At 43.8% G+C, this 23,633-nt stretch overlaps 1 protein-coding gene across 1 annotated transcript; it reads left to right on the top strand.

The window, feature by feature from the left end:
- Positions 1-624: 624 nt before the first annotated feature.
- optc (opticin) lies at positions 625-23,633 on the top strand. Its single transcript, XM_061832189.1, has 6 exons — positions 625-846; positions 11,356-11,512; positions 11,634-11,792; positions 11,895-12,097; positions 19,126-19,221; positions 23,466-23,633. Exons 1-6 carry the CDS (start codon positions 625-627, stop codon positions 23,631-23,633), a joined length of 1,005 nt encoding a protein of 334 aa, XP_061688173.1.

Consider the following 23,633-nt stretch of genomic DNA (forward strand, 5'->3'; position numbering starts at 1 on the left):
ATTTGGTTGTCACCCAATCACATTGCACATACAAACAAACCACGACAGGCAATTTAGTGTGTTTTCCAATTAACCTACCATGCATGATTTTGAGATGTGGGAGGAAACTGGAGTACCTTGGAGAAAACCCTGCAGGCATGGGAAGAAACATGGCAAATCCTAGGCATATATATAATTTTCATAGTTATTAATTAGAAGAAGAAAATGTTCTTCAAAACCATTCATGATTGTGGCTAAACAAAAATGAATAACTATGTATTTGGACACTGTTTGAACAAAGACTTTTATATTAATTATTTTTCTTTGTCCTCAACAGAAACTGATTTGGACTAAAATGCTTAATGGTGAAATGTAGAGATTCAGCCCTAATTTCAAAGGTTTTGTGAAACCATAGCATTGAAGATAACTGCAGAGTGCCTCCATATTTGACGGTTCAAAAGTAAATGGTCAAAATAACCAATACACTTGTGAATGGCTTTTTAGTTATACTTGTATGAAATTATTTAGGAGGGAATGACTGCAAAAATTCTGTACACATTGGTTATGTCCAAATTATTACATTTTCATTCAATGCTGTTCCTAAGTATAACAACAACTCATTGTGATATTTATCCTTTGTAATGCATGCAGAAGATCTCCAAATTTGAGATGATTGTGTCTTTGGCATCTATGATGGTGGCTTTTGCCCTGATCTTCCTGGGTCCCAGGCCTGGCTTGATGGCCCCACTTGATGGAACAGAGGATGATCGTTTTGACCTGGAGAACTCTGACTTGATTAGTGTAACAGACTGGGACAACCTGGACACTCATATTTATGGTGACAATGATGATTATGACGACCAAGAGGTAAGTAGATTTTATCAAGACAAAGTTATTTTTAACCAGGGTGGCAAAGTATGACCCAAGGGCCGCGTATGACCCGGTCTTGTGTTTCACCAGCCCAGCCGAGCATTTATTTTACCATAAATCCTAAAATGATTGTTTGAATTATTAAGAACTAGCGCCCCCCGCTTACCCTCACCCTCTTAAATGTGTTCATTAAAGGTCCCATACCAAGCCAACTTTTTCTAGTAAGAACCTCATATCAGTTAGTGTCAGTGTCATGTGTTGTCACTGATGCGGCGCGCACCTGTGTCTCGTCTTAGTGATTACAGTTCATGTATATATTGCCACAGGTGCGGTCTTGTCCTTGCCAGATGTACTATGTCACGTTCCCGCAACCCTGTGTCTATGTCCTTGCTACTCTGTGTACTGAATCCTGCCTCGTTAACGACCCTGCCTTCTCGCCTGCTGATTTTGGTACTGCTGCTTCTTTGGACTGCCCGCCTGTGCTTTGACCTTGGGCTGAATAAAGACACTTCCTAAACTGTACCTGGTCTTGTAAGTTGTACATTTTGGGTTCAGCCTCGTGTTCTGGTCATGACAGAACGATCTGGCCAAAACATGGACCCAGCCAACTCTAATCTGGTGCGCAACCCTCCAGTTTCAATGTCGGCGTCTCGCCAATCACGAAGGAATTCTCCAGACGATTGCTCCCCACCTGCAGGTGAGAATGGCCCGGTTTGATTCCTTGCCTGCATCCTTTCCCAGCGTAGCCCACTGGCAGGTGCCGCGGGAGCCATCTGTGTCCCCGAGCCAGCCCCTATGCTGGTCCCGGCGCACATTTGGGGTTCTGCTCTCCGCTCTCCTGTCCGGAGCGATTTTCAGGTGACTCTGGTAATGTCAAGCCTTTTGTCACACCGTGTGAGCTCCACTTCGAGCTGCAGCCAGCCGCATTTCCCTCGAACAGAGCCAAGATCGCATTCAGCATTTCCCACCTGATGGGACATGCGGACGCATGGGTGACTACTGAGTGGAGCCGCGACACAGACACGTGTCGGACATGGGCAGCCTTCGTGAAGTCCAGGGCGCAAGTGTTCCAGTTCACATACCCTGAATGCGAAGTGGCAAACTCCTTCATGATGCTGCAGCAAGGCAACCGCCGGGTCTGTGAGTACTCCATTGACTTCCTCGTTCTCGCAGCCGAAGGTCAGTGGAACAACAGGATGCTCCTAGATGCATTCTATCAAGGGCTGACCCATGGTAAAGGGTCAACTGATCCCGCTGGACTTGCTGACAGACCTGGATGCACTCATCGCTCTCACTTTGAAAATAGACAAGAGACTCATGGAACAGGGGCAGGACAGAGCCTGGTGTAGGGAGACACCTACACGTATCAGGGACGCCGACACTCCTCAAGGTATGTCTGATGAAGCGGAGAAACCCAGGCAGGTGAGCTGCCCCCTCCTGTCACCCGAGGAATGCCTATGCTGGCAGAGGGAGGGCCTCTCCTTCTATTGCGGGTAGTCGGGGCACACAATGACCCAGTGTTCAATCAAACCGGCTGGTACCTCGCCCTGAACTCTGGCTAGCGTGCATCTCAACCTCATTCAGGACAGTCCGGACCAAGCACTTCCTCTTGTCACCCTGTGTTCAGGAGGACAGTCACTCAGGACAACGGTGTGCGTAGACTCGGGTTCAGATGCCAATCTTTTAAATTCTCAGCTGGTCAAAAGCATGGGTCTAAGGACGTTCACAGTACAGTTCCCCCGTAAGGCTTACGTGGCAAATGGCATTTTCCCTGGCAAAATAACCCACCGCACTCAGACACTCACCCTGACATTTCAGGATTCACATGCGGAACGTCAGCTTCCATGTTTTTGACACCGTGGGTCATAACATACTCTTGGGGAGTCCCTGGCTGAGAATACAAGTCCCAAGGACGAAAGATTACACCCCTGCACGTTCCCATGACATCGGAGACCGCGAATTGCTAGCAGTCAAGACAGCCATGTCGGAATGGAGACATTGGTTAGAGGGGTCGCAGGTCCTGTTCTCGGGATTAACAGACCAGAAAAATTTAGAATATATGTTAGCCAGGCAAGCCAGGTGGGCACTCTTCTTTATGCGGTTTCGCTTTGTGATGACTTATCGGCCGGGGACAAAGAACGGGAAACCCGATGCACTATCGCGTGTGCATGATGGGGATAGAACAAAGTCCAACCACTCTCCTATTCTCCCCGATGCTTGTTTCGTCTCATTCTTCACCTGGGAAATTGAAACCCAAGTCAAAGACGTGCTGAAGGACTCTCTCAGTCCCCAAAGGTGCCCCGTTGACAGGCTATATGTTGTTCCCCTGCGAAGGGGAAGAGTAATTGACTGGACTACCTTAAGTCCCTTCCGCAAAGCAGACGGTCAAGCTCATAATGAGCAACATATTCAGGTTTCATGGCTTGCCCACCGACGTGGAGTCCGACAGGGACCCCCACTTCATCTCCCGTTTCTGAAAAAAAAATTGTTTAGTCATAGGGGCCACCATGAGTCTTTCCTCCAGCCATCATCCAGAATCCAATGGCCAGACCAAACATGTAAACCAGGACTTAAAAATAGGCATCCGATGCCTAGCTTCTCACGACCCTAGCTCATGGAGTCAACAGTTAAGTTGGGTCGATGCAGAACCATCCAACTTTTCACGACAGCCTGCTCATGTCTGCTCAAGTGTCCTCGTCGGTCCTGCCTGCCAGGCCCTCTCTTCCCCCAACATGGTAGAAGGGGGTCCTGTCTACGCTGTAAGCCAGCTCCTGTCGTCATTCCATCGGGGGAGGGGAGTGCAGTATGTGGTGGACTGGGAAGACTACGGTTCCGAGGAGCGGTCGTGGATCCCTTCCTGGTTCATGGTCGACGCCTCCCTCATTAGGGACTGCCATGCATCGCATCCTGAGGCTCCTGGGCCGTCCAGGCTGGCCATTGGGGGGGGCACTGTCATGGGTGTGTCTGTCCCCGATGCGGCGCGCACCTGCTCCAATGAGCGTCTTGTCTTAGTGATTAGTCCATGTATACTGTATTTTGCCATCCGTGCGGTCTAGTCCTTGCCAGATCATTGTGCTACTATGTCACATTCCCACAACACTGTATCTTTGTCCTTGCCTTACCGAGCCCTGCCTTGTTAACGACCCTACCTTCTCACCTGCTGATTTTGGTACTGCTGCTTCTTTGTACTGGCCGACTGTATTTCTACCTTGGTCTGAATAAAGACACTTCCCAAACTGTACCTGGTCTTGTGAGTTGTGCATTTTGGGGTCAGCCTTGTGTTCTAGCCATGACAAGTCAGAACCTCAATAATACTTGCTCTCTGTTGGATGTTACTGACAAGCTCTCCCCCCCCAAAATCAGATGAACTTGTAACAGCTGAAAATGCAATGAGTTTGCCCATTAATTTAGGAAAAAGAAATACAATCCATCAGGTTAAATATCAGCACAAATCAACAAAATGATGCAATGATTCCATATCTGAAGCCACTCAGGGAAAATTTTAATCACCATACCAGAATTTAATACAGTTGCCCGACATCTGTTCCACCCCGCTTCCTTCACCATTGCTCTGTATTGTTGACCCCAAGTATTTTAAATCTTCTCCCTGGAGCTTCAATCTCCTCCCTCCGTCCTTCTCATTCATGCAGATATATTCTGTTTTACTTGGGCTAATCTTCATTCCTCTCCTTTCCAGTGTGTGCCTCCATCACTCTAATTGTTCCTCTGCCTGCTCCCTGCTTTCACTGCAAATGACAATATCATCTGCAAACATATTGGTCCAAGGGGATTTCAGTCTAACCTCATACATGTCCTGTACTATTTTAACATATTTCTCCACCACACCAGACTTCCGCACACAGTACCACAGTTCCTCTCTTGGTACTTTCTCTAGAACCACAAAGACACAGCTCCTTCTGCCCTTCTCTGTACTTTTCCACGAGTATCCTTAAGGCAAATAATGCATCTAAAGTATTCTTTCTAGGCATGAAACCATACTGTTGCTTGCAGATACTTACTTCTGTCCTGAGTCTACCCTCCACTACTCTTTCCCTGTTTAATGAAGTCGTAACATGTATTGCAATCCAGTGTAAGTGAGGGACAGTGAGAGACAGGGTATGGGAGTAATCAGAAGTAATCAATCGCATTAATATAATTCTTGGGGCCATAATTTTACATCTCATCATAATATTCCATGGGAATCAATTAAGTATCATCAAAGGTTTGAGTGACACAGATAACAATTACACACTGTATGAAGACAAGGAAAAAGTCTATCATGATATATAACCTCAAAAATACTCTGACACTTTTAATGTGTATTTACCTTTAGGTGCAAAACTCTGAGACTCAATGGCAGTGGTGTTTGAATATAATCCAGTTTATTATTAGATAGGTAGAGGTATTCCAGCTGACTCATATCCTCTATAAATGAGAAATACACTTTTATAACAACAATAAAATGGTACAATAAAAATGCCCCGAACGAAATATCTCATTATCCTAACAACCTGAGAAATTGGGTTGTGAAGAAAGTAATTATATTCAGTGGGGTGGCCCAACTTTCAGTGGATGGCCAGGAAAACCAATCATCAACATAGAATGGGGAGTGCTGATCAAACCCATTGAAAGCCATTTGTTAACAGTGTGGGGCTATGTTGATCCCCTGGCCTCTTTGGTCTTCTTCTGGCTATTTTGCCTAGCAGCTATCCTCAGCATTGCCACTTCCTGGTCCTTCACACTTGCCTCTTCAACTTTTCCTTCTTTCTCATTTTCTTCATTCATCAACTTCTCAAAGTATTCTTTCCATCTATTTAGCACACTACTGGCACCAGTCAACACATTTCCATCTCTATCCTAAATCACCCTTACCTGCTGCACATCTTTCTCATCTCTATTCCTTTGTCTGGCCAACCTCGAGAGATCCTTTTCTCCTTCTTTCGTGTCCAACCTGGTCTATGTTTTAATATGCCTCTTGTTTAGCCTTTTCTACCGCTACCTTTGCCCTATGTCGCATCTCGATGTACTCGTTTCGCCTCTCCTCAGTCCTTTCAGTGTCCCACTTCTTCTTCGCTAATCTCTTTCCTTGTATGACTCCCTGTATTTTGGGGTTCCACCACCAAGTCTCCTTCTCCCCTTTTCTACCAGAAGACACACCAAGTACTCTCCTGCCCGTCTCTCTGATTACCTTGGCTGTCGTAGTCCAGTCTTCCGGGAGCTTCTGCTGTCCATCGAGAGCCTGTCTCACCGCTTTCCGAAAGGCCGCACAACATTCTTCCTTTCTCAGCTTCCACCACATGGTTCTCTGCTCTACCTTTGTCTTCTTAATCTTCCTACCCACCACCAGAGTCATCCTACACACCACCATTCTATGCTGTCGAGCTACACTCTCCCCTACCACTACTTTACAGTCAGTAATCTCCTTCAGATTACATCTTCTGCACAAAATATAATCTACCTGCGTGCTTCTACCTCCGCTCTTGTAGGTCACTATATCTTCCTCCCTCTCCTGGAGTGTTCACTACAGCCATCTCCATCCTTTTTGCAAAGTCCACCACCATCTGTCCCTCAAAGTTCCTTACCTGGATGCCGTACTTACCCTTCTTCATCCCCTCTGTTTCCTTTATCAATATGTCAATTACAATCTGCACCAATCACAACTCTCTCGCTGTCTGGGATGGTCAGAACTACTTCATCTAGTTCTTTCCAGAATTTCTCTTTCAACTCAAGGTCCCATCCTACCTGTGGGGCATAGCCACTAACTACAGTATACATCCTCAATTTCAAATTTTAGTCTAATTATTCGATCTGATACTCTTTTCACCTCCAAGACATTCTTAGCCAGCCCTTCCTTTAAAATAACCCCTACTCCATTTCTCTTCCCATCTACTCCGTGGTAGAATAATTTAAACCCTGCTCCTAAACTTCTATCCTTACTACCTTTCCACCTGCTCTCTTGGATGCAACGTATATCAACCTTTCTCCTAATCGTCATGTCAACCAACTCCTGAGCTTTTTATCATAGTCCCAACATTTAAAGTCCCTACACTCAGTTGTAGGGTCTGTGCATTCCACTTTTTGTTCTGACGACGGATCTGGTTTCTTCCTCTTATTTGTCTTCGACCCACAGTAGCTGAATTTACACCGACGGCTTGCAAGTTAGCAGTGCCGGGGGCGGGCGTTGTTAACCCGGGCCACGACTGATCCGGTATGGGATTCTTTAGATCAGGGGTCGGGAAACTTTTTGAGTGAGATAGCCATAAATGCCAAATATTTTAAAACGTAATTTCAAAAGAGCCATGCAATATTTAAAAAACTAAATACAGGTGTATTTGCGCATTTATGTCGAACCAACACTTTTAGAGTACAATACAGTCTCTGAATTCTTTTAAATAACGTTATAATGTCGCTAACCAATGATGACAAAAGCACTTCTTACCATTAATGCGACTTTAGGTGCTTCCTGGTTTTTCTAATGGCTTGACATTATGTTTCATACACTGTCAGATTAATCTTCACGCAGGCGTTGAGATTTCCGTCCGTTAATCGTGAACCTAATTCACTTTGATTTTCTGTCTTGCTGGTAGGATGGTGAACAGTTCTTGCCAACAAAGGTGTGTCTTTTATTCATTTGATTATCTTGTCTTGATGCGAACTTGGCAAAATGTTGATTGGCAATGTCGAATACGAACGCTTTGGCATACTCCCCATCTGTGGATTCAAACACACAGCAGAACCCTCCATCTCCACAATGGCTGTCCATTCTTGTTGAAAACTTCGGTGGTACTCGTATTCTTTTCTTTGAGCGACCTTTGTCAAAAGCGTTTCCATAAATAGTTGTTCCGATAAGATCACCATTAGACTCATCTGCACCACTGGACTTCGACTACCACGCAAAAACTATGGCAACCCACTATGGCAAACTGTCCCTACGTCATTTCCATTGCCTCCCACACCTAATTACGGCAACGCCACGAGGACAAACCTTCTCTGCACGACAAAAATCACATGGGCAGCATGTCGTTATGAGGGCTCGGCGAGCCATATGCAACCACCAAAAGAGCCAGGTATGGCTTGCGAGCCATAGGTTCCCAACCCCTGCTTTAGATGAACGCTCATATTTGTTTGGCACAGTTTTTACGCCGGATGCCCTTCCTGACGCAACCCTCTGCATTTATCCGGCCTTGGGACCGGCCTAAAGATTGTACTGGTTTTTGCCCCCAAAGAGCTGCATTAATACATTAAGACATCATGGTTTGAAAACATACATGCCACTAAAGATTCCCCTGCTAAAACCAGCATGTCAAGGCCTGTCTTAAGTTTGCCAATGACCATTTGGATGATACAAAGGAGTCATGGGAGAAGATTTTGTGGTCTGATGAGACCAAAATGGAACTTTTTGGTCATAATTCCACTAACTGTGTTTGGAGGAAGACGAATGATGAGTTCCATCCCAAGAACACCATCCCTACTGTGAAGCATGGAGGTGGGGCTAAGTCTTTCAACGTGACAATGACCCAAAGCACACAGCCGGGAAACCCAAGGAGTGGCTCCGTAAGAGGCATGTCAAGGTTCAGGCATTGGCCGAGCCAGTCTCCAGACCTAAACCCAATAGAGAAGATCTGTGTGGAGGAGTGGGCAAAAATCCCTCCTGCAGTGTGTGCAAACCTGGTGAATAACTACAGGAAACGTTTGACAACTTTAATTGCAAACAAAGGTTACTTTACCAAATAACATTGGTTTTCACAGGTGTTCAAATACTTATTTGCAGCTGTATCGCACAAATAAATCATTAAAAAAATCTTACATTGTGATTTCTGGATTTTTCTTTTTAGATTATCTCTCTCACAGTGGACATGCACCTATGATGAAAATTTCAGACCCTTCTATGATTTCTAAGTGGGAGAACTTGCAATCTTGCAGGTTTTCAAATGCTTATTTTCTGCACTGTATATTCTAAATATACAAATATTCATAATATATTTTCATCAGGCAGCATGGTGGAACAGCATGAAAGCATTGGCCTAACAGTTCTGAGGTCCCGGGTTCCATTCCGGACCGGCCTGTGTGGAGTTGGCATCTTCTCCCCATTTCTGTGTGAGTTTTCTCTGGGCACTCTGGTTTCCTCCCATATCCCGAAAACATGCAACATTAGTTGGACACTCTACATAGCCCCCAGGTGTGATTGTGAGTGCAGCTGTTTGTCTCTATGTGCCCTGTGATAGGCTGGAAACCATCAGGCTGTACCCCGTCTCCTGTCCGTTGACAGCTGGGATAGGCTCCAGCACTCCCGTGACCCTCATGACGATAAGCGGCTAAGAAAATGGATGGATGGATGGATATTTTCATCAATGATTATATACATTTAGGCTGTACAGTGGAGCAGCTGTAGAGCATTGGCCTCTCAGTTCTGAGGACCAGGGTTAACATCCTGGCTCCGCCTGTTTGGAGGTAGCATGTTCTCCCGATGCCTGTGTGGGTTTTCTCTGGGCACTGCAGGTTCTTCCCACATCCCAAAACAACATGCATTAATTGGCGACTCTAAATTGCTCTTAGGTGTGATTGTGAGTGTGACTGTTATCTGTCTCAATGTGCTCTACAAATGGCTGGCAACCAGTCCAGGGTGTACCTCGCTTCCTGCCTGATGACAGCTGGGAGGGGCTCGAGCCTTCCCGTGACCATCGTGAGGATAAGCAGCTTAGGAAATGGTTTGATGGATGGATGGATGGATGGATGGATATATCCATCTATCGATTTTCTTTTCCAACCAACCTTATCAATCCCGGCCCACCACACAGGGAGGTCCATGATTTAACTTGGGTCCTCAGAACTGTGAGGTCAATGCTTTCTAGCTGTGCCACCGTGACGCCCAGTGGATGGATATGTATACATTTAATATTTTGGTAGCAAGTGTGTGGTTAGCTCATCTGCCTCACAGTTCTGAGGTTCAGGCTTCGAATCTCGCCTTTTGTTTTGTCAACCTCTCCATGCTCGTGTTTCTTCCAGTTCTCTGACTCCCTCCTCCATCCAGAAAACATGCACGTTAACATAATTTAAGAATCTCAATTGTCAATAAGTGCGAACGTGAGTGTGATTCATCTGGTATGGACTGGTCTAGCATGTATGGTTATGGTTATGCCTAAAATCATGCAGGCAAGGCAGGGTGTATGCACAAAATCACGCAGAATTGGCTGCAATTTTTATTAATTTAATTAATTACATATTAAACTTTAAATATTACTACCACCCCTCATGGAGCTGTCCCCAAACCATGGTGAAGTGTTTCTTTTTCCCAATGATCCTAGCAGTGTTGCTGTTGTGGGCTTTATGCTTCTAGTAGTGTCACCATGTCACGAGCAGGGGACAAGGGGTAGGACCCAAATGCAGGAATCTGAAGCAGGGTTGTGGATTTGTAAGGATTGTTTAATTCAAGCAGAGGCCAGTACATGGGTAGCAGTTCAGACAGGCAAAAGCACAAAAAAACTGTGGCAAAGGGCAAGGTCCAAAAAACATGAAACTGGGGTTAGATCACGGCCAGGCAAAACACGTAACATGGAAAACAAGGCTATAATTATGAGGCACAAAATCGCTGGGACATGGCAACTAGACAAATCAGTCACACACACAAACAATGAACTGGCAAACTAAGACATGCCACATGAGGCTTTAATACGTCACTTAATTATCATCAATGAGGCACAGGTGAAGAGTTGCTGCGAGGAGCATCTGTGCGCAAGGCAGGGACATGACCACGCACCTGACACACCCAAGCCAAACAGGTCCTACGTAAATGAAAGACCAGACAAAGCAGAGAATGCTGGTAAGTGTGTTAGACTCTCAGGGCATTACGTCAAAAGGTCAAATTTGGAGTTTGAATTTAAAATCAAGTTTTTTTGACACCATTCCTGAAACCTTTTTCACACCTAATATGTAGGCCAATATATACTGTACATTTATTCTATCTATCCATCCATCCATACATACATACATACATACATACATACATTCATCCATTTTCTTTACCACTTATCCTCACTAGGATCGCAGGCATGATGGAGCCTAGCCCAGCTATCTTCAGGGAAGAGGTGGGGTACACGCTTAACTGGTCACCAGTGAGTCCCAGAAGACACAGAAACGAACAACCATTTGCACTCAAATACAGACCTACAGGCAATTTCAAAGTCTTCAGTCATCTTACCATGCATGTTTTGGGATGTGGCAGGAAATCAGAGTACTCCACAGCAGTGGGGCTGGGATTTAAACCCCAGTCCTCAGAACAGGAGGCAGATGTGCTAACTAGTCTCTCACTGTGGCGCCCATTGTTTATTATCTGATACAAAAATAAATATCTACCTATAAAAATCTATACCTGGTACTGTTTTTACTGGTGTCGTTTTTTTAAAATGCAAAACTAAGTAGTAACTTGAAAGAGAGCAAGTAAAACCACAGTTTAAAATATTTCACAATACTAACAAATCACCCAATACATTTACATATGATTGACAGATTGAAGTAGAGACTGTTGCAGCAAACATCCACCCAATAGCCAGTCACGCAAAAGTTGATCACCTTGAGGTAAAAGTGACTCGGCCTTCTTTGCCTCCATTACCTGTGACACTGGACTTCAGAGGTTCTGGTCTATTTGAACCTGAGACCAGACTGGGTTTGTAAATACAGCACTCACTCTGCTAATTTAAAGACAAACAATGAATTGCGCTTTTCCATATTAGACTTGCTACCAGTGTTCCACTTCATCTGTTCTAAAGCAGTCTTAATGTGTGCAGGAATGCCCACCTGCCTTTTGTGTATATGTATCAGAGGGAGTGTATACTGTGATGACACAGGCCTCAAACAGATACCACCCCTGCCAAAGGACACAAGGCATTTTTATGGGCGTTTCAACAGCATCCGACACGTCAGGAACAATGACTTCATAAACCTAAGTGGGAAACCAGTTTGGCAACAACCAATTCTATTGTAATGCTAATACAATTACACATGAAAAAAAACTTTTTTTTTTTTTTAATTGTTGGATTTATTTATAGGTAGGCTTCAGTCTATTGACCTCACCGGAAACCAGATTACTGAAATGGATGAAGATGTGTTTCGCCCGCTACAGCAGCTTCATGACTTGTTGTTAGCTGACAACAAACTACAGGCCTTGCCAGAACTTCCACTTACCTTGAAGCACATTGATCTACAAAACAACAAACTGATCAGCAGAGGAATCCATTCAGAGTCTTTCAAGGTACATACTTTGTTGTTCAACATAAATCATATCTACAGATGACACACTCATGTGAAATGCAACATTCATTCATTCATTCATTACAAGAGGAAATGTTTACTGTACACCATGACACAATTCTACTACATTTTCAATGCAAAAAAATAAATGAATAAATAAATATAAAAACTAGCAGATGTATCCATCCATCCATTTTCTTCACCGCTTATCCTCACGAGGGTCACGGGGAGTGCTGGAGCCTATCCCACCGGCCGAGGGGCAGGAGCGGGGCACACACTGAACTGGTTGCCAGCCAATCGCAGGGCATATAGAGACAAACAGCCACACTCACAATCACACCTAGGGGCTCGTTAGAATGTCAAATTAATGTTGCATGTTTTTGGGATGTGGGAGGAAACCGGAGTGCCCTGAGGAAACCCACAAAGCCAGGGGGAGATCATGCAAACTCCACAGAGGCGAGTCCAGGAATGAAACCAGGACCTCAGAACTGTGAGGCCAATGCTTTATCAGGAGCTCCAACGTGCCGCCCCAAGCAGAAGTATTGTAGTTGGAATTCCCTGACATTTAGAATTGCATGTTGTACATTATAGTGCTCTGAAACAAGCTTTAAAAAATTTCATTCAACTGGACCTTTAATTTTTAATTGAGGACCTATGCTATTTACGAGAACTCCATTTGCAAGTATTCCCTGTCGTCTTAATGATTCCTGAATAGTTTTAGGAAGAGGGGAAAATGTAGTTGTACAGTACGCAGTCTTTTTTTTTTTTCAAAATGATGTCAGCACAAGACTTTCTAGCAAATATTGATGCAGGGTCCGATGTTTAGCGTTTTAAAATGGTGGGAGAAAGTAATGCGTTTAGGATCAATTGGCCCTGTCAGAACCTGTACAGACCCCTGTATATTCATGATATAACATTTTAAGTGTGAGCAATTATTTCATATTTCGCATCTTTATATCATTGTAATTGAGACCGTCATAGGTGTGACTGTGAATAGTTGTTTGTTTCTATGTACCTTGCAATTGGGTGGCGGAGAGCTCAGGGTGTACTCTGCCTCTCGCCCAGTCAGCTGGGATAGGCTCCAGCATCTCCGTGACCCTAGTGAGGGTACGTAGTTTGGGAAATTAATGGATGAATGAGTGAATGAATGATGATTATATGCATGTGGTGAAAGGACTCCTTTGAAAATTAGATTATGCATCCCGAGGGGCTATCACTGAGATTAATAAATACATAAATATAAAGGCGCCTAAGAGAAAAGGAACGAGATGCCACTGGTAAACAAATCAAACCCAGAGCAAGTTAAAACCCTCATCGACAATGTTCTGGTAGCCATCAATAAGAATGCATCTCTGCTGTCAGTTTAACAAATTCACAGTGACATGGCAAAGGACCTGAGTATACCAGAAAGCTGACAAAAGTTATGCCTTTGATTTTAATTCAATCAGTCAACTTAATAGATTGGTTAATCAATCCATTAGTAATGTTAAAGTGCCACCTTGGCACATCTTCAGAATGGCTGAAAGCTCAGAGTAGAGGGCAAAAAAAGCAAGTTCTGTATTCTAAATACAGGGAGCAAAATAACGTTTCCCATCAAACTGGATCATGGTGGCGCAGCTGTAAAGCTGTAAATCATTAGCCATGCTAATGTCCGATATTCTCTGTTCAACAATGTATAGGGACAGTTGAAGGTCTGATACCATTTGTTTAAGATTTTTATTTTCAGGACACATTTCAGTGACATCACTGAGGCATTTAAAAAAAAATAGTTTTAAATCTATGTTTTTTTATCTTTCCAATGTTCCAAGCCACTTGATCTGATGCAAGGATTAATCTCTGGATGCTTCATTATTTTTTTATTAAAACTGCATCTGCTTTTCTGTGTGATTTTTAAAAGTGACTAACTTGTGACTGGAAACTTTAGTCCATTTTGGAAATTCCATGTGGATGTTAGTGTGGAGTGAGCTGAAGTGAAGATTTGAAACTGTGAAATGTGCTAGACGTCTGACACAAAAGGCTGAGGGTGGCTTGCAGTTGCCCCCCCCCCAAAAAAAAAAGTGCTCTGCCGCTCTAGTAAAAATCATTTCCATGTTTTCATTTAACTGTGCATTTTACCAGTCAATCAATGTTCCTATGCCCACCTATGATCATGAGCTGTGGGTTGTGACTGAAAGGACAAAATGCCGGATACAAGCAGCCGAAATGAATTTCCTCCACAGGGTGTTCAGGTTCTCCATTAGAGATAGGGTGAGAAGCTTTTCTCATCTGAGAGGGGCTCAGTGTCTGCACCTCTGCATTGAGAGGAGCCAGATGAGGTGGCTGGGGCATCTCATTCGGACGGCTCCTGAACGCCTCCCTTGTGAGGTATTCTGGGCACATCCCACTGGAAAAAAAACCCCGGGGATGACCCAGGACACGCAGGAGAGCCTACCTGTATGTCTCTCAGCTGGCCTGGGAACGCCTCGGGATTCCTCGGGAAGAGATGAAGGAAGTAGCTGGGGAAAGGGAAGGCTGGGCATCCCTGCGAAAGCTACTGTCACCATGACCCGACACAGAAAAGTGGTAGAAGATGGATGGATCTGCATTTTTCTCTGACATTTTGAGACTGAAGTTGACTAATTATTTTCTCCAAAGATCACCTACCGCCTGGGAAACTTGGTTAGGAGATGCAGGGGAGCCGTATTCTCCGTGCCAAGGTCGTCCTACTTGGGGTTAAATCTTCCTTCTCTTGTTGCACACCTGAGCTAGGTGGTGGGAACAGTAAACAGTAACAACTGTAATAAACTCAAGCAAAGCACACACGCAAATACCGTAATAAACACAAGCAAATCGCTTGCACATGCACAAAAACAGAACTTTTATATGCTTTTGTGACTTTACGAGAGCCACATTAAAAGAGGTAAAGAGCTGCATGCTGCTCCAGAGCCACGGGTTGGCCACCCCTATGTCTACTCCAAAGAATATCACTACAGAGAACAAGAAAAACAGTCCACAAATGGTTTACACGATGCACAATGAACACTGCATGACAAAGGAGGGTGGAAAAGTACAAATTAAATTGGAATATTAACTGAGATCTCGTAACAGGCAGTCAATTCAAATGGCCCATGTTTGATCCTTCTTGATCATGAAAAAAGTCAACTAGTGCTGACATTCCCAGATAATAAATAAAATCTCAAATACAATTCTCTAATTGCTCATTCAGAGCACCTCTTTGATCAATTGAAAAATATTATGTTCTTGTTCAGTCTCCCGATGCGACCATACACAATTGTCACTGTCTGGTTCACTGGGAACATTTTAGAATGCACTGGGTGCAACTACTGCTTAATTTCCAAATAGTTGCCCCAACAAGTTTGTTTAGTCTTAGTGAATAATAGATGGAGAAGAAGATCGACAAATCAATTTTGGGAGGAACACAGCTAAAACGATGGATAAAGCTAAGCTTAAAAAAAGTTCTTAGAGACTAAATTACCAGTAGCTGATTGAATTGAAAGAAAAAAATTTTGATCAGTATTTCGAAGAGGTTTTGGGGTTTATGGAAATTGCAGGGCCAGGGGCAACAGCCTGTTTTTGCCCAACAGTAGTATGGTTTCCATTGTGCTTATATGTGGGAGGTTATAAAATCAGCAAAACTCTCTATATATTATATTTATATAAAACTGGACTGAAACTATATATATATATATATATATATGTATATATATATATATATATATATATATATATATAAAACGGATCAGTCGTGGCCCGGGTTAACAACCCCACCACCCTCCTAGCACCGTCAACGTTCAGGGCGTCGGTGGAAATTTAGCTGCTGTCGGTTGAAGACAAAGATTCATCGGCAGGAGAAGAAGAAGAAGAAGAGGAATGCACAGAGCCTGCACCTGAGTGTAAGGACTTTGAATGTTGGGACTATGACAGGAAAAGCTCAGGAGGTGGTTGGCATGATGATTAGGAGAAAGGTTGATGTATTGTGCATCCAAGAGAGCAGGTGGAAAGGGAGTAAGGTTAGAACGTTAGGAGCAGGGTTTAAATTATTTTACCATGGAGTAGAGAAATGGAGTAGGCGTTATTTTAAAAGAGCTGGCGAAGAACATCTCGGAGGTAAAAAGAGTATCAGATAGAGTGATGAGGCTGAATTTTGAAATTGAGGGTGTTATGTATGTTCTGATTAGTGGCTATGCCCCACAGGTAGAATGTGACCTCGAGTTGAAAGACAAATTCTGGAAGGAACTAGATGAAGTAGTGCTGAGCATCCCAGACAGAGAGAGAGTTGTGATTGGTGCAGATTGTAATGGACCTGTTGGTGAAGGAAACAGGGGCTATGGAAGAAGTGATAGGTATCTAGGAAAGGAAACTTTGAGGGACAGATGGTAGAATTTGCAAAAAGGATGGAAATGGCAGTAGTGAACACTTATTTCCAAAAAAGGCAGGGACATAGAGTGACTACAAGAGCAGAGGAAGAAGCACGCAGGTGGATTATTTGTGCAGACGATGTAATCTGATGGAGGTCACTGACTGGAAAGTATTAGTAGGGGAGAGTGTAGCTTGACAGCATAGGATGGTGGTGTGTAGGATGATTCTGGTGGTGGGGAGGAAGATTAAGAAGACAAAGGTAGAGCAGAGAACCATGTGCTGGAAGCTGAGAAAGGAAGAATGGTTTGTGGTCTTTCAAAACGAGGAGAGACAGCCTCTCAATGGACAGGAAGAGCTCCCAGAAGACTGGACTACTACAGCAAAGTGATCAGAGAGACAGGCAGGAGAGTACTTGGGGTGTCTTCTGGTAGGAAAGGGGAGAAGGAGACTTACTGAGAGGACTGAGGAGAGGCGAAAGGATTACATTGAGATGCAACGTAGGGCAAACGAAGAGGTGGCGAAGGCTAAACAAGAGGCATATGATGACATGTACACCAGGTTGGACTGAAAAAAAGGAGAAAAGTTTCTACAGGTTGGCCAGAGATAGAGAAGGGAGGGTTGTGCAGCGAAACCATCAGAAATTAGGGAAAATAGACATTTTTGAGTGAGCCTGTTAGGGTTGATCAAGTCCTATATAGCTCGAAACCTAATTTAATAATAAGGGTTTTCGGGATTACGGATAAATTGTCAAGCCAACTTGCCCTTCATAGGTAACCATGTAATATCGCTGTTATTATCCTGCCATTACCTTATTATACTAGTTTTAGTTGCGCCCAATCTCAAAAGGAGTCGTCAAATTAAGCATTCCAAGTTGGCAAATACTTTCTCCCCGCCAGCTTGCCACACGACTATTACAACTATAGAAAGACCTTGTCTCTTTGTCAGCGAAAACTGAACAAAAAGCCCCGAACTTCCGTATCCAAGGTTTTTATAGCTTTTTGGTGGAAGAATCTGGAAAATGTTGTTTGAATCCATGCCTAGTGGGAAGGGCCTCCCTTGGTTCATCCTATCGGGCCCCATGCGCCATTCATCGCTTGACTTGTCACGCCCTTCTGAGCTTCACTCAATTTTGTCATTCTCCCTTTTATTAATAAATGCATCTTTAAAAAATGTAACGACAACTCGCGTTTGGTTTCACAATAGTTTTGAACAATAGCATAAATGTATCAACATTCTTGTGAATACAATCCTCTCATGCATTCTCAGGCTTGTTTTAGTTGGTTGCTCATCATGTGTTGCCTTGTTTGAGAGAGACAGCCATACACAGGATATATTCTTTTCACAAAGCTGTTTCAAAGCATCTTATTTTCTGCTAAAAGTTTAATGGAAAAATAGTTGAAATCTATTTCTGCTTGCAGACATCCTGCGTGGTGATTCGAGTGTGACGGGCTTTCTGTTCAGTAACTTGATCCTGCAACCGTCTTGAAAAACGTTTGGTGTGACCCGACAGCTGCATCCTGCTGCCGTCTTTATATCAGAAATAAGATGTGAATACAAAGATATAACAATAATTTGGTTCTTAAGGTTGCTAACCCCGATATATGTATGTAATACAAAGATATGAAAAATAATCAGGTTTTTAAATTGTTACTGACTTTGGTATACATATGCAATGCAATGAGAAGCTTAGTGGGTAGGCTACGTTTATCAGAGAGATCTTTGCCGTACTGGTGACCCAATCAAGTATAATTTTGTTTGGCGACATCTGGTGTTCAATTTGAGATTTTGTGCTAGGGCTCAGCTCAACACATGGACTAAGCCATACACCCCAAATGTTATCAATTCGCTCCATTGCTATTTGTGGTATAGCAACCTATCTGACAATTGGTAGAAGGGTGCTGAGGATGGAGCTGCCAGGAAAAAGAGCGAGAGGAAGACCAAAGTGAAGGTTGATGGATATTATGAGGGAAAACATGAGGGCAGATGGTGTTCAAGAGGAAGATGCAGGATATAGGCTAAGATGAGAAAAGATGACACGCTGTGGCAACCCCTCACACGACACGCCGAAAGGAAAAGAAGAAGTGCTGTTGTGCTATTTCTGCTTTTTTAAAGAGTACATTGTACATTCTGCAAGTGAGCACCTGCTCCTCTGTGTCTCGCTCATACATTTAAATGAGAAATTTACAATCCAGCATTTATCACTGAAATCATAATTGAGTACAAAAGAAAATTCATATAAACCACTAAACCAGAGAGGCAAATAATTTTATGCAATCATTTTTTATTTTTTACTCTTAATAATAAAGGTGAGGCTCTGCCTCCCTCGCCTCCTAAGACTGCACATAGTGTATTTGAACCACAGCAATTAAGTGCAAACATGTAGTTTAAGGTATTGTGTTTTTCTCATGGGGAGAGCCACGGGGTGGCCAGGGGATCAACGTAGCCGCCCACTGTTAACAAGTGGCTTTCAATGGGTTTGATTAGCACTCCCCATTCTATGTTGACGATTGGTTTTCCTGGCCATCCACTGAAAGTTGGGCCACCCCACTGGATGAAATTACTGTCTCCACAACCCAATTTCTCAGGTTGTTAGGATATTGAGATATTTCGTTTGGGGCATTTTTATTGTACCATTGTATTGTTATAAAAGTGTATTTCTCATTTATATAGGATATGAGTCAGCTGGAATACCTCTACCTATCTAATAATAAACTGGATTATATTCCAACACCACTGCCATTGAGTCTCAGAGTTTTGCACCTAAAGGTAAGTACACATGTAAAAGTGTCAGAGTATTTTTGAGGTTATATATCATAGACTTTTTCCTTGTCTTCATACAGTGTGTAATTATCTGTATCACTCAAACCTTTGATGATACTTAATTGATTTCCATGGAATATTATGATGAGATGTAAAATTATTGCCCCAAGAATTATATTAATGTGATTGATTTCTTCTGATTACTCCCATACCCTGTCTCTCACTGTCCCTCACTCATACTGGATTGCAATACATGTTACCACTTCATTAAACAGGGAAAGAGTAGTGGAGGGTAGACTCAGGACAGAAGTAAGTATCTGCAAGCAACAGTATGGTTTCATGCCTAGAAAGAATATTTTAGATGCATTATTTGCCTTGAGGACACTCGTGGAAAAGTGCAGAGAACGTCAGAAGGAGTTGTGTCTTTGTGGCTCTAGAGAAAGCCTATGACATAGTACCAAGAGAGGAACTGTGGTACTGTGTACAGAGAAGGTCAGAAGGAGCTGTGTCTTTGTGGCTCTAGAGAAAGCCTATGACAAAGTACCAAGAGAGGAACTGTGGTACTGTGTGCGGAAGTCTGGTGTGGTGGAGAAATATGTTAAAATAGTACAGGACATGTATGAGGGCAGCAGAACAGTGGTGATATGTGCCGTAGGTATGACAGAAGAATTTAAGGTGGAGGTGGGACTACATCAGGGATCCTCTCTGAGTCCCTTCCTGTTTGGTGCGGTAATGGATGAGTTGACAGATGAGATTAGACTGGAAAACCCTTGAACCAATATGTTTGCAGATGATATTGTCATTTGCAGTGAAAGCAGGGAGCAGGCAGAGGAACAATTAGAAAGATGGAGGCACACACTGGAAAGGAGAGGAATGAAGATTAGCCCAAGTAAAACAGAATATATCTGCATGAATGAGAAGGACAGAGGGGGGAGATTGAAGCTCCAGGGAGAAGATTTAAAATACTTGGGGTCAACAATACAGAGCAATGGTGAGTGTGTTCAGGAAGTGAAGAAACGGGTCCAAGCGGGGTGGAACAGATGTCGGATGGTGTCTGGTGTTCTATGTGAAAGAAGAGTCTCTGCTAGGATGAAGGCCAATGTTTATAAAACAGTGGTGAGGCCGGCCATGATGTATGGATTAGAGACGGTGGCACTGAAGAAACAACAGGAAGCAGAACTGGAGACAAAAATGAAGATGTTGAGGTTCGCTCATTAGAGAGACAGCCAAAGTTGAATGTTTTGGAGACAAGGTTAGAGAGAGCAGACTTCGATGGTTTGGACATGTCCAGAGGTGAGAGAGTGAGTGTATTGGTAAAGGGTCCTGAGGACTGAGCAGCCAGGCAAAAGAGCGAGAGGAAGACCAATTTGAAGGTTGATGGATGTTGTGAGGGAGGTCATGAGGACAGTGGGTGTTAGAGAGGAAGATGCACAAGATAGGCTTAGATGGAAAAAGATGACACGCTGTGGCGACCCCTAACGGGACAAACAGAAAGGAAAAGAAGATGAAGAAGTGGTGAGACTTGGTTAAAAAAAAAACAATTATTTGGAGGCTTTGTAATTAATATCAAATATTGTATTTTTAATCATGTGACAATATTTATTTTATTTTACAACTTTTATACTACTGAATCAAATTGACACAGACACTCTCATTTAATGCATAAAAATGTATTTAAATTAAAATGTAATTCAATACAAAACCATACAAATACAAATAAAATAAAGCAAAAGTCGATCAAAATTAAATAGGCCATTTCAGCATACACCATTTTTTCTCCAGGTTAAACTGCCATTTTAGGATAACTTTTTAGAAGTGTATTTGAATACTAACTTTAAATGGATTAAAAATAGCCACAATTACGTAGAAATGCTTATATTTTGGGTAGAAAAACTACAAATTAAAATGGTTATTCAAAAGGCCTAAAACTCTTATGTACCCTTAGCAAACTTAGTTTCCACCTAAGTGCATAATATTCTAAACAGTTTTGTGCGAAAAATAGAAAACCCGTTGGTCTCACATTACCTCCACGACTACCTTCTCTCCCTCTCATACAGCCAGTTGTGAAGACAAATTTGCCTCTTCCCTCGAATTGAGCATTGCGAATCAAAAACCCATAAGAACTGGAAATAACATTCTACTAGTCCTGGAATAGTTCAGATTCATGTACACCGAAGAAAATAAGTATTTGAATACCCTGCTATATTGCAAGTTCTCCCACTTAGAAATTATGGAGGTGTCTGAAATTTTCATTATAGGTGCATGTCCACTGTGAGAGAGATAATCTAAAAAGAAAAATTCATAAATTACAAAGTATGTTTTTTTAAGGATTTATTTATGTAATACAGCTGCAAATAAGTATTTGAACACCTGTCTATCAGCTAGAATTCTGACCCTCAAAGACCCGTGAGTCCGCCTTTAAAAATCCAACTCCACTCTATTTTCCTGAATCAGATGCACCTGTGTCAGGTCATTAGCTGCATAAATACACCTGTCACCCCATACAATCAGTAAGACTCGCACTTCTAACATGGCCAAGACCAAAGAGCTGTCCAAAAACATTAGAGACCAAATTGTACAACTCCACACGGCTGGAAAGGGCTACGAAGAAATTGCCAAGCACCTTGGTGAAAAAAAGGTCTACTGTTGGAGCAATCATTAGAAAATGAAAGAAGCTAAACAACCCCCATGCAAGATATCACCTTGTGGGGTCTCAGTGATCCTTAGAAAGATGAGGAATCAGCCCAGGACTACAAAACAGGACTTGGTCAATGACCCGAAAAGAGCTGGGACCACCGTTTCCAAGGTGACTGTTGGTAAAAAGATATCATGGTTTGAAATCATGGTTTGAAATCATCCAAGCACCGAAGGGTCCCCTGCTTAAACCAGCTCGTCATTTGGATGATACAGAGGAGTCATGGGAGCAAGTTTTGTGGTCGGATGAGACAAAAATGGAACTTTTAGGTTAGCTGCGTCTCTTACAGTTGTATATGAAGGAGGGTGTTCCGCTGGCGGTCTATGGATACCGGGGCAATCGTACATTACATGCTCCGCAGTCTCGTCCCCCAGGCCGCATTTTCTGCAGATGGTGTCCACCGCTCTGCCGATCTTGGCCAACCAGTACTTCAGGGTGGTATGGTGACCAATGTCACTTGGTCTTTGCATCCGTAGGTCATTTCCACTTGTCGACCAATCCGGCTGCCTCGGTCACCGTAGATTGGCTGGGTTCGTTCATGGAATGCCGGGGCACCCCTTGACGCCCTATGGATTATTGCTTTTGCTGTGCCGTAATAGTGGTCGACTTCAGTTTGGTCCGCGATCAATCCAGCTTTCACCTGGGCAACAGTACTGCTTCTGCTGCTGCTGGTCGACAACCACTGAGGCATTGTCGATCGGCCGCTGTTGCTGGTGGTTGAGCACTGCTGAAGCATGGTCGATAGGCAGCTGCTTCTGGTGCTGCTGGTCGACAACCACTGAGGCACTGTTGCATAGGCCGCAGTTGCTGCTGCTGCTGCTGGTCAAACACTGCCGAGGTTTGCTCGATTGGGGGCAGCTGGCATGGTCAATACACTCCAGCTGATACACCTGTTGGTGGGAGCACTGCTGAGGCATGGTTGATAGGTGGTAACTGCTGCTGGTTGAATACTGCCGTGGCATTGTTGATCGGTGGTGGTTGATGCTATTGGTCGAGCACCGCCAAGGCATTGGCAAAAGTTGGTGGCTGCTGCTGCTAGCGGTTGAGAACCGCTGAGGCATGAGTGAGAGGCAGGAGCTGCTGCTGCTGGTTGAGCACCAGCGAGACATGGGCGAGAGCGGGCTTGGGTTTGAGCACCACCAAGGCATGGGCGAGAAGCGGCTCAGGGTCAGGCAATGCTGAGGCATAAGCAAGTGGAAGCTCGGGGTCAGGCTCCGCCGAGCCATGAGCAAGAGGCAGCTGGAGGTCCGACTCCACCAAGGCATGAGTAAGAGGCGGCTGGGGGTCAGGCTCTGCCGCAGCATGAGGAAGAGGCAGCTTGGGGTCAAGCTCCACCGAGACATGAGGAAGAAGCGGGTGGGGGTCAGCAAGTCCCTCCTCAGCCTGCTGGCATTGAGTCTTGGTAGGAGTGGATACATCTCAGGCACCACTGTATTTTTTAATAAGCCAGCTGGTTCTGGCTTGGACAGATCACAAGCCTATCAAGGGAAGACACTGTTACAACTCCACTTTTAAATGCACGAAAAATAATAGCTCCTTTGTTACTTCCTATTAGGGCAACAACATCCAGTCCCTGCATGAAGACACCTTCTGTAACAGCCACGATCGTCACTTCAGTCGGTGGAACCTGGAGGACATCCGCCTGGATGCCAATCCTTTGGACGTCAATCTCTTTCCTCAGGCCTATTTCTGCCTGCCACGCCTGCCTGTAGGAAGTCATTAA

The sequence above is a fragment of the Syngnathoides biaculeatus genome, chromosome 10 (genome assembly GCF_019802595.1).
Source record: "Syngnathoides biaculeatus isolate LvHL_M chromosome 10, ASM1980259v1, whole genome shotgun sequence".
NCBI lineage: Eukaryota > Metazoa > Chordata > Actinopteri > Syngnathiformes > Syngnathidae > Syngnathoides > Syngnathoides biaculeatus.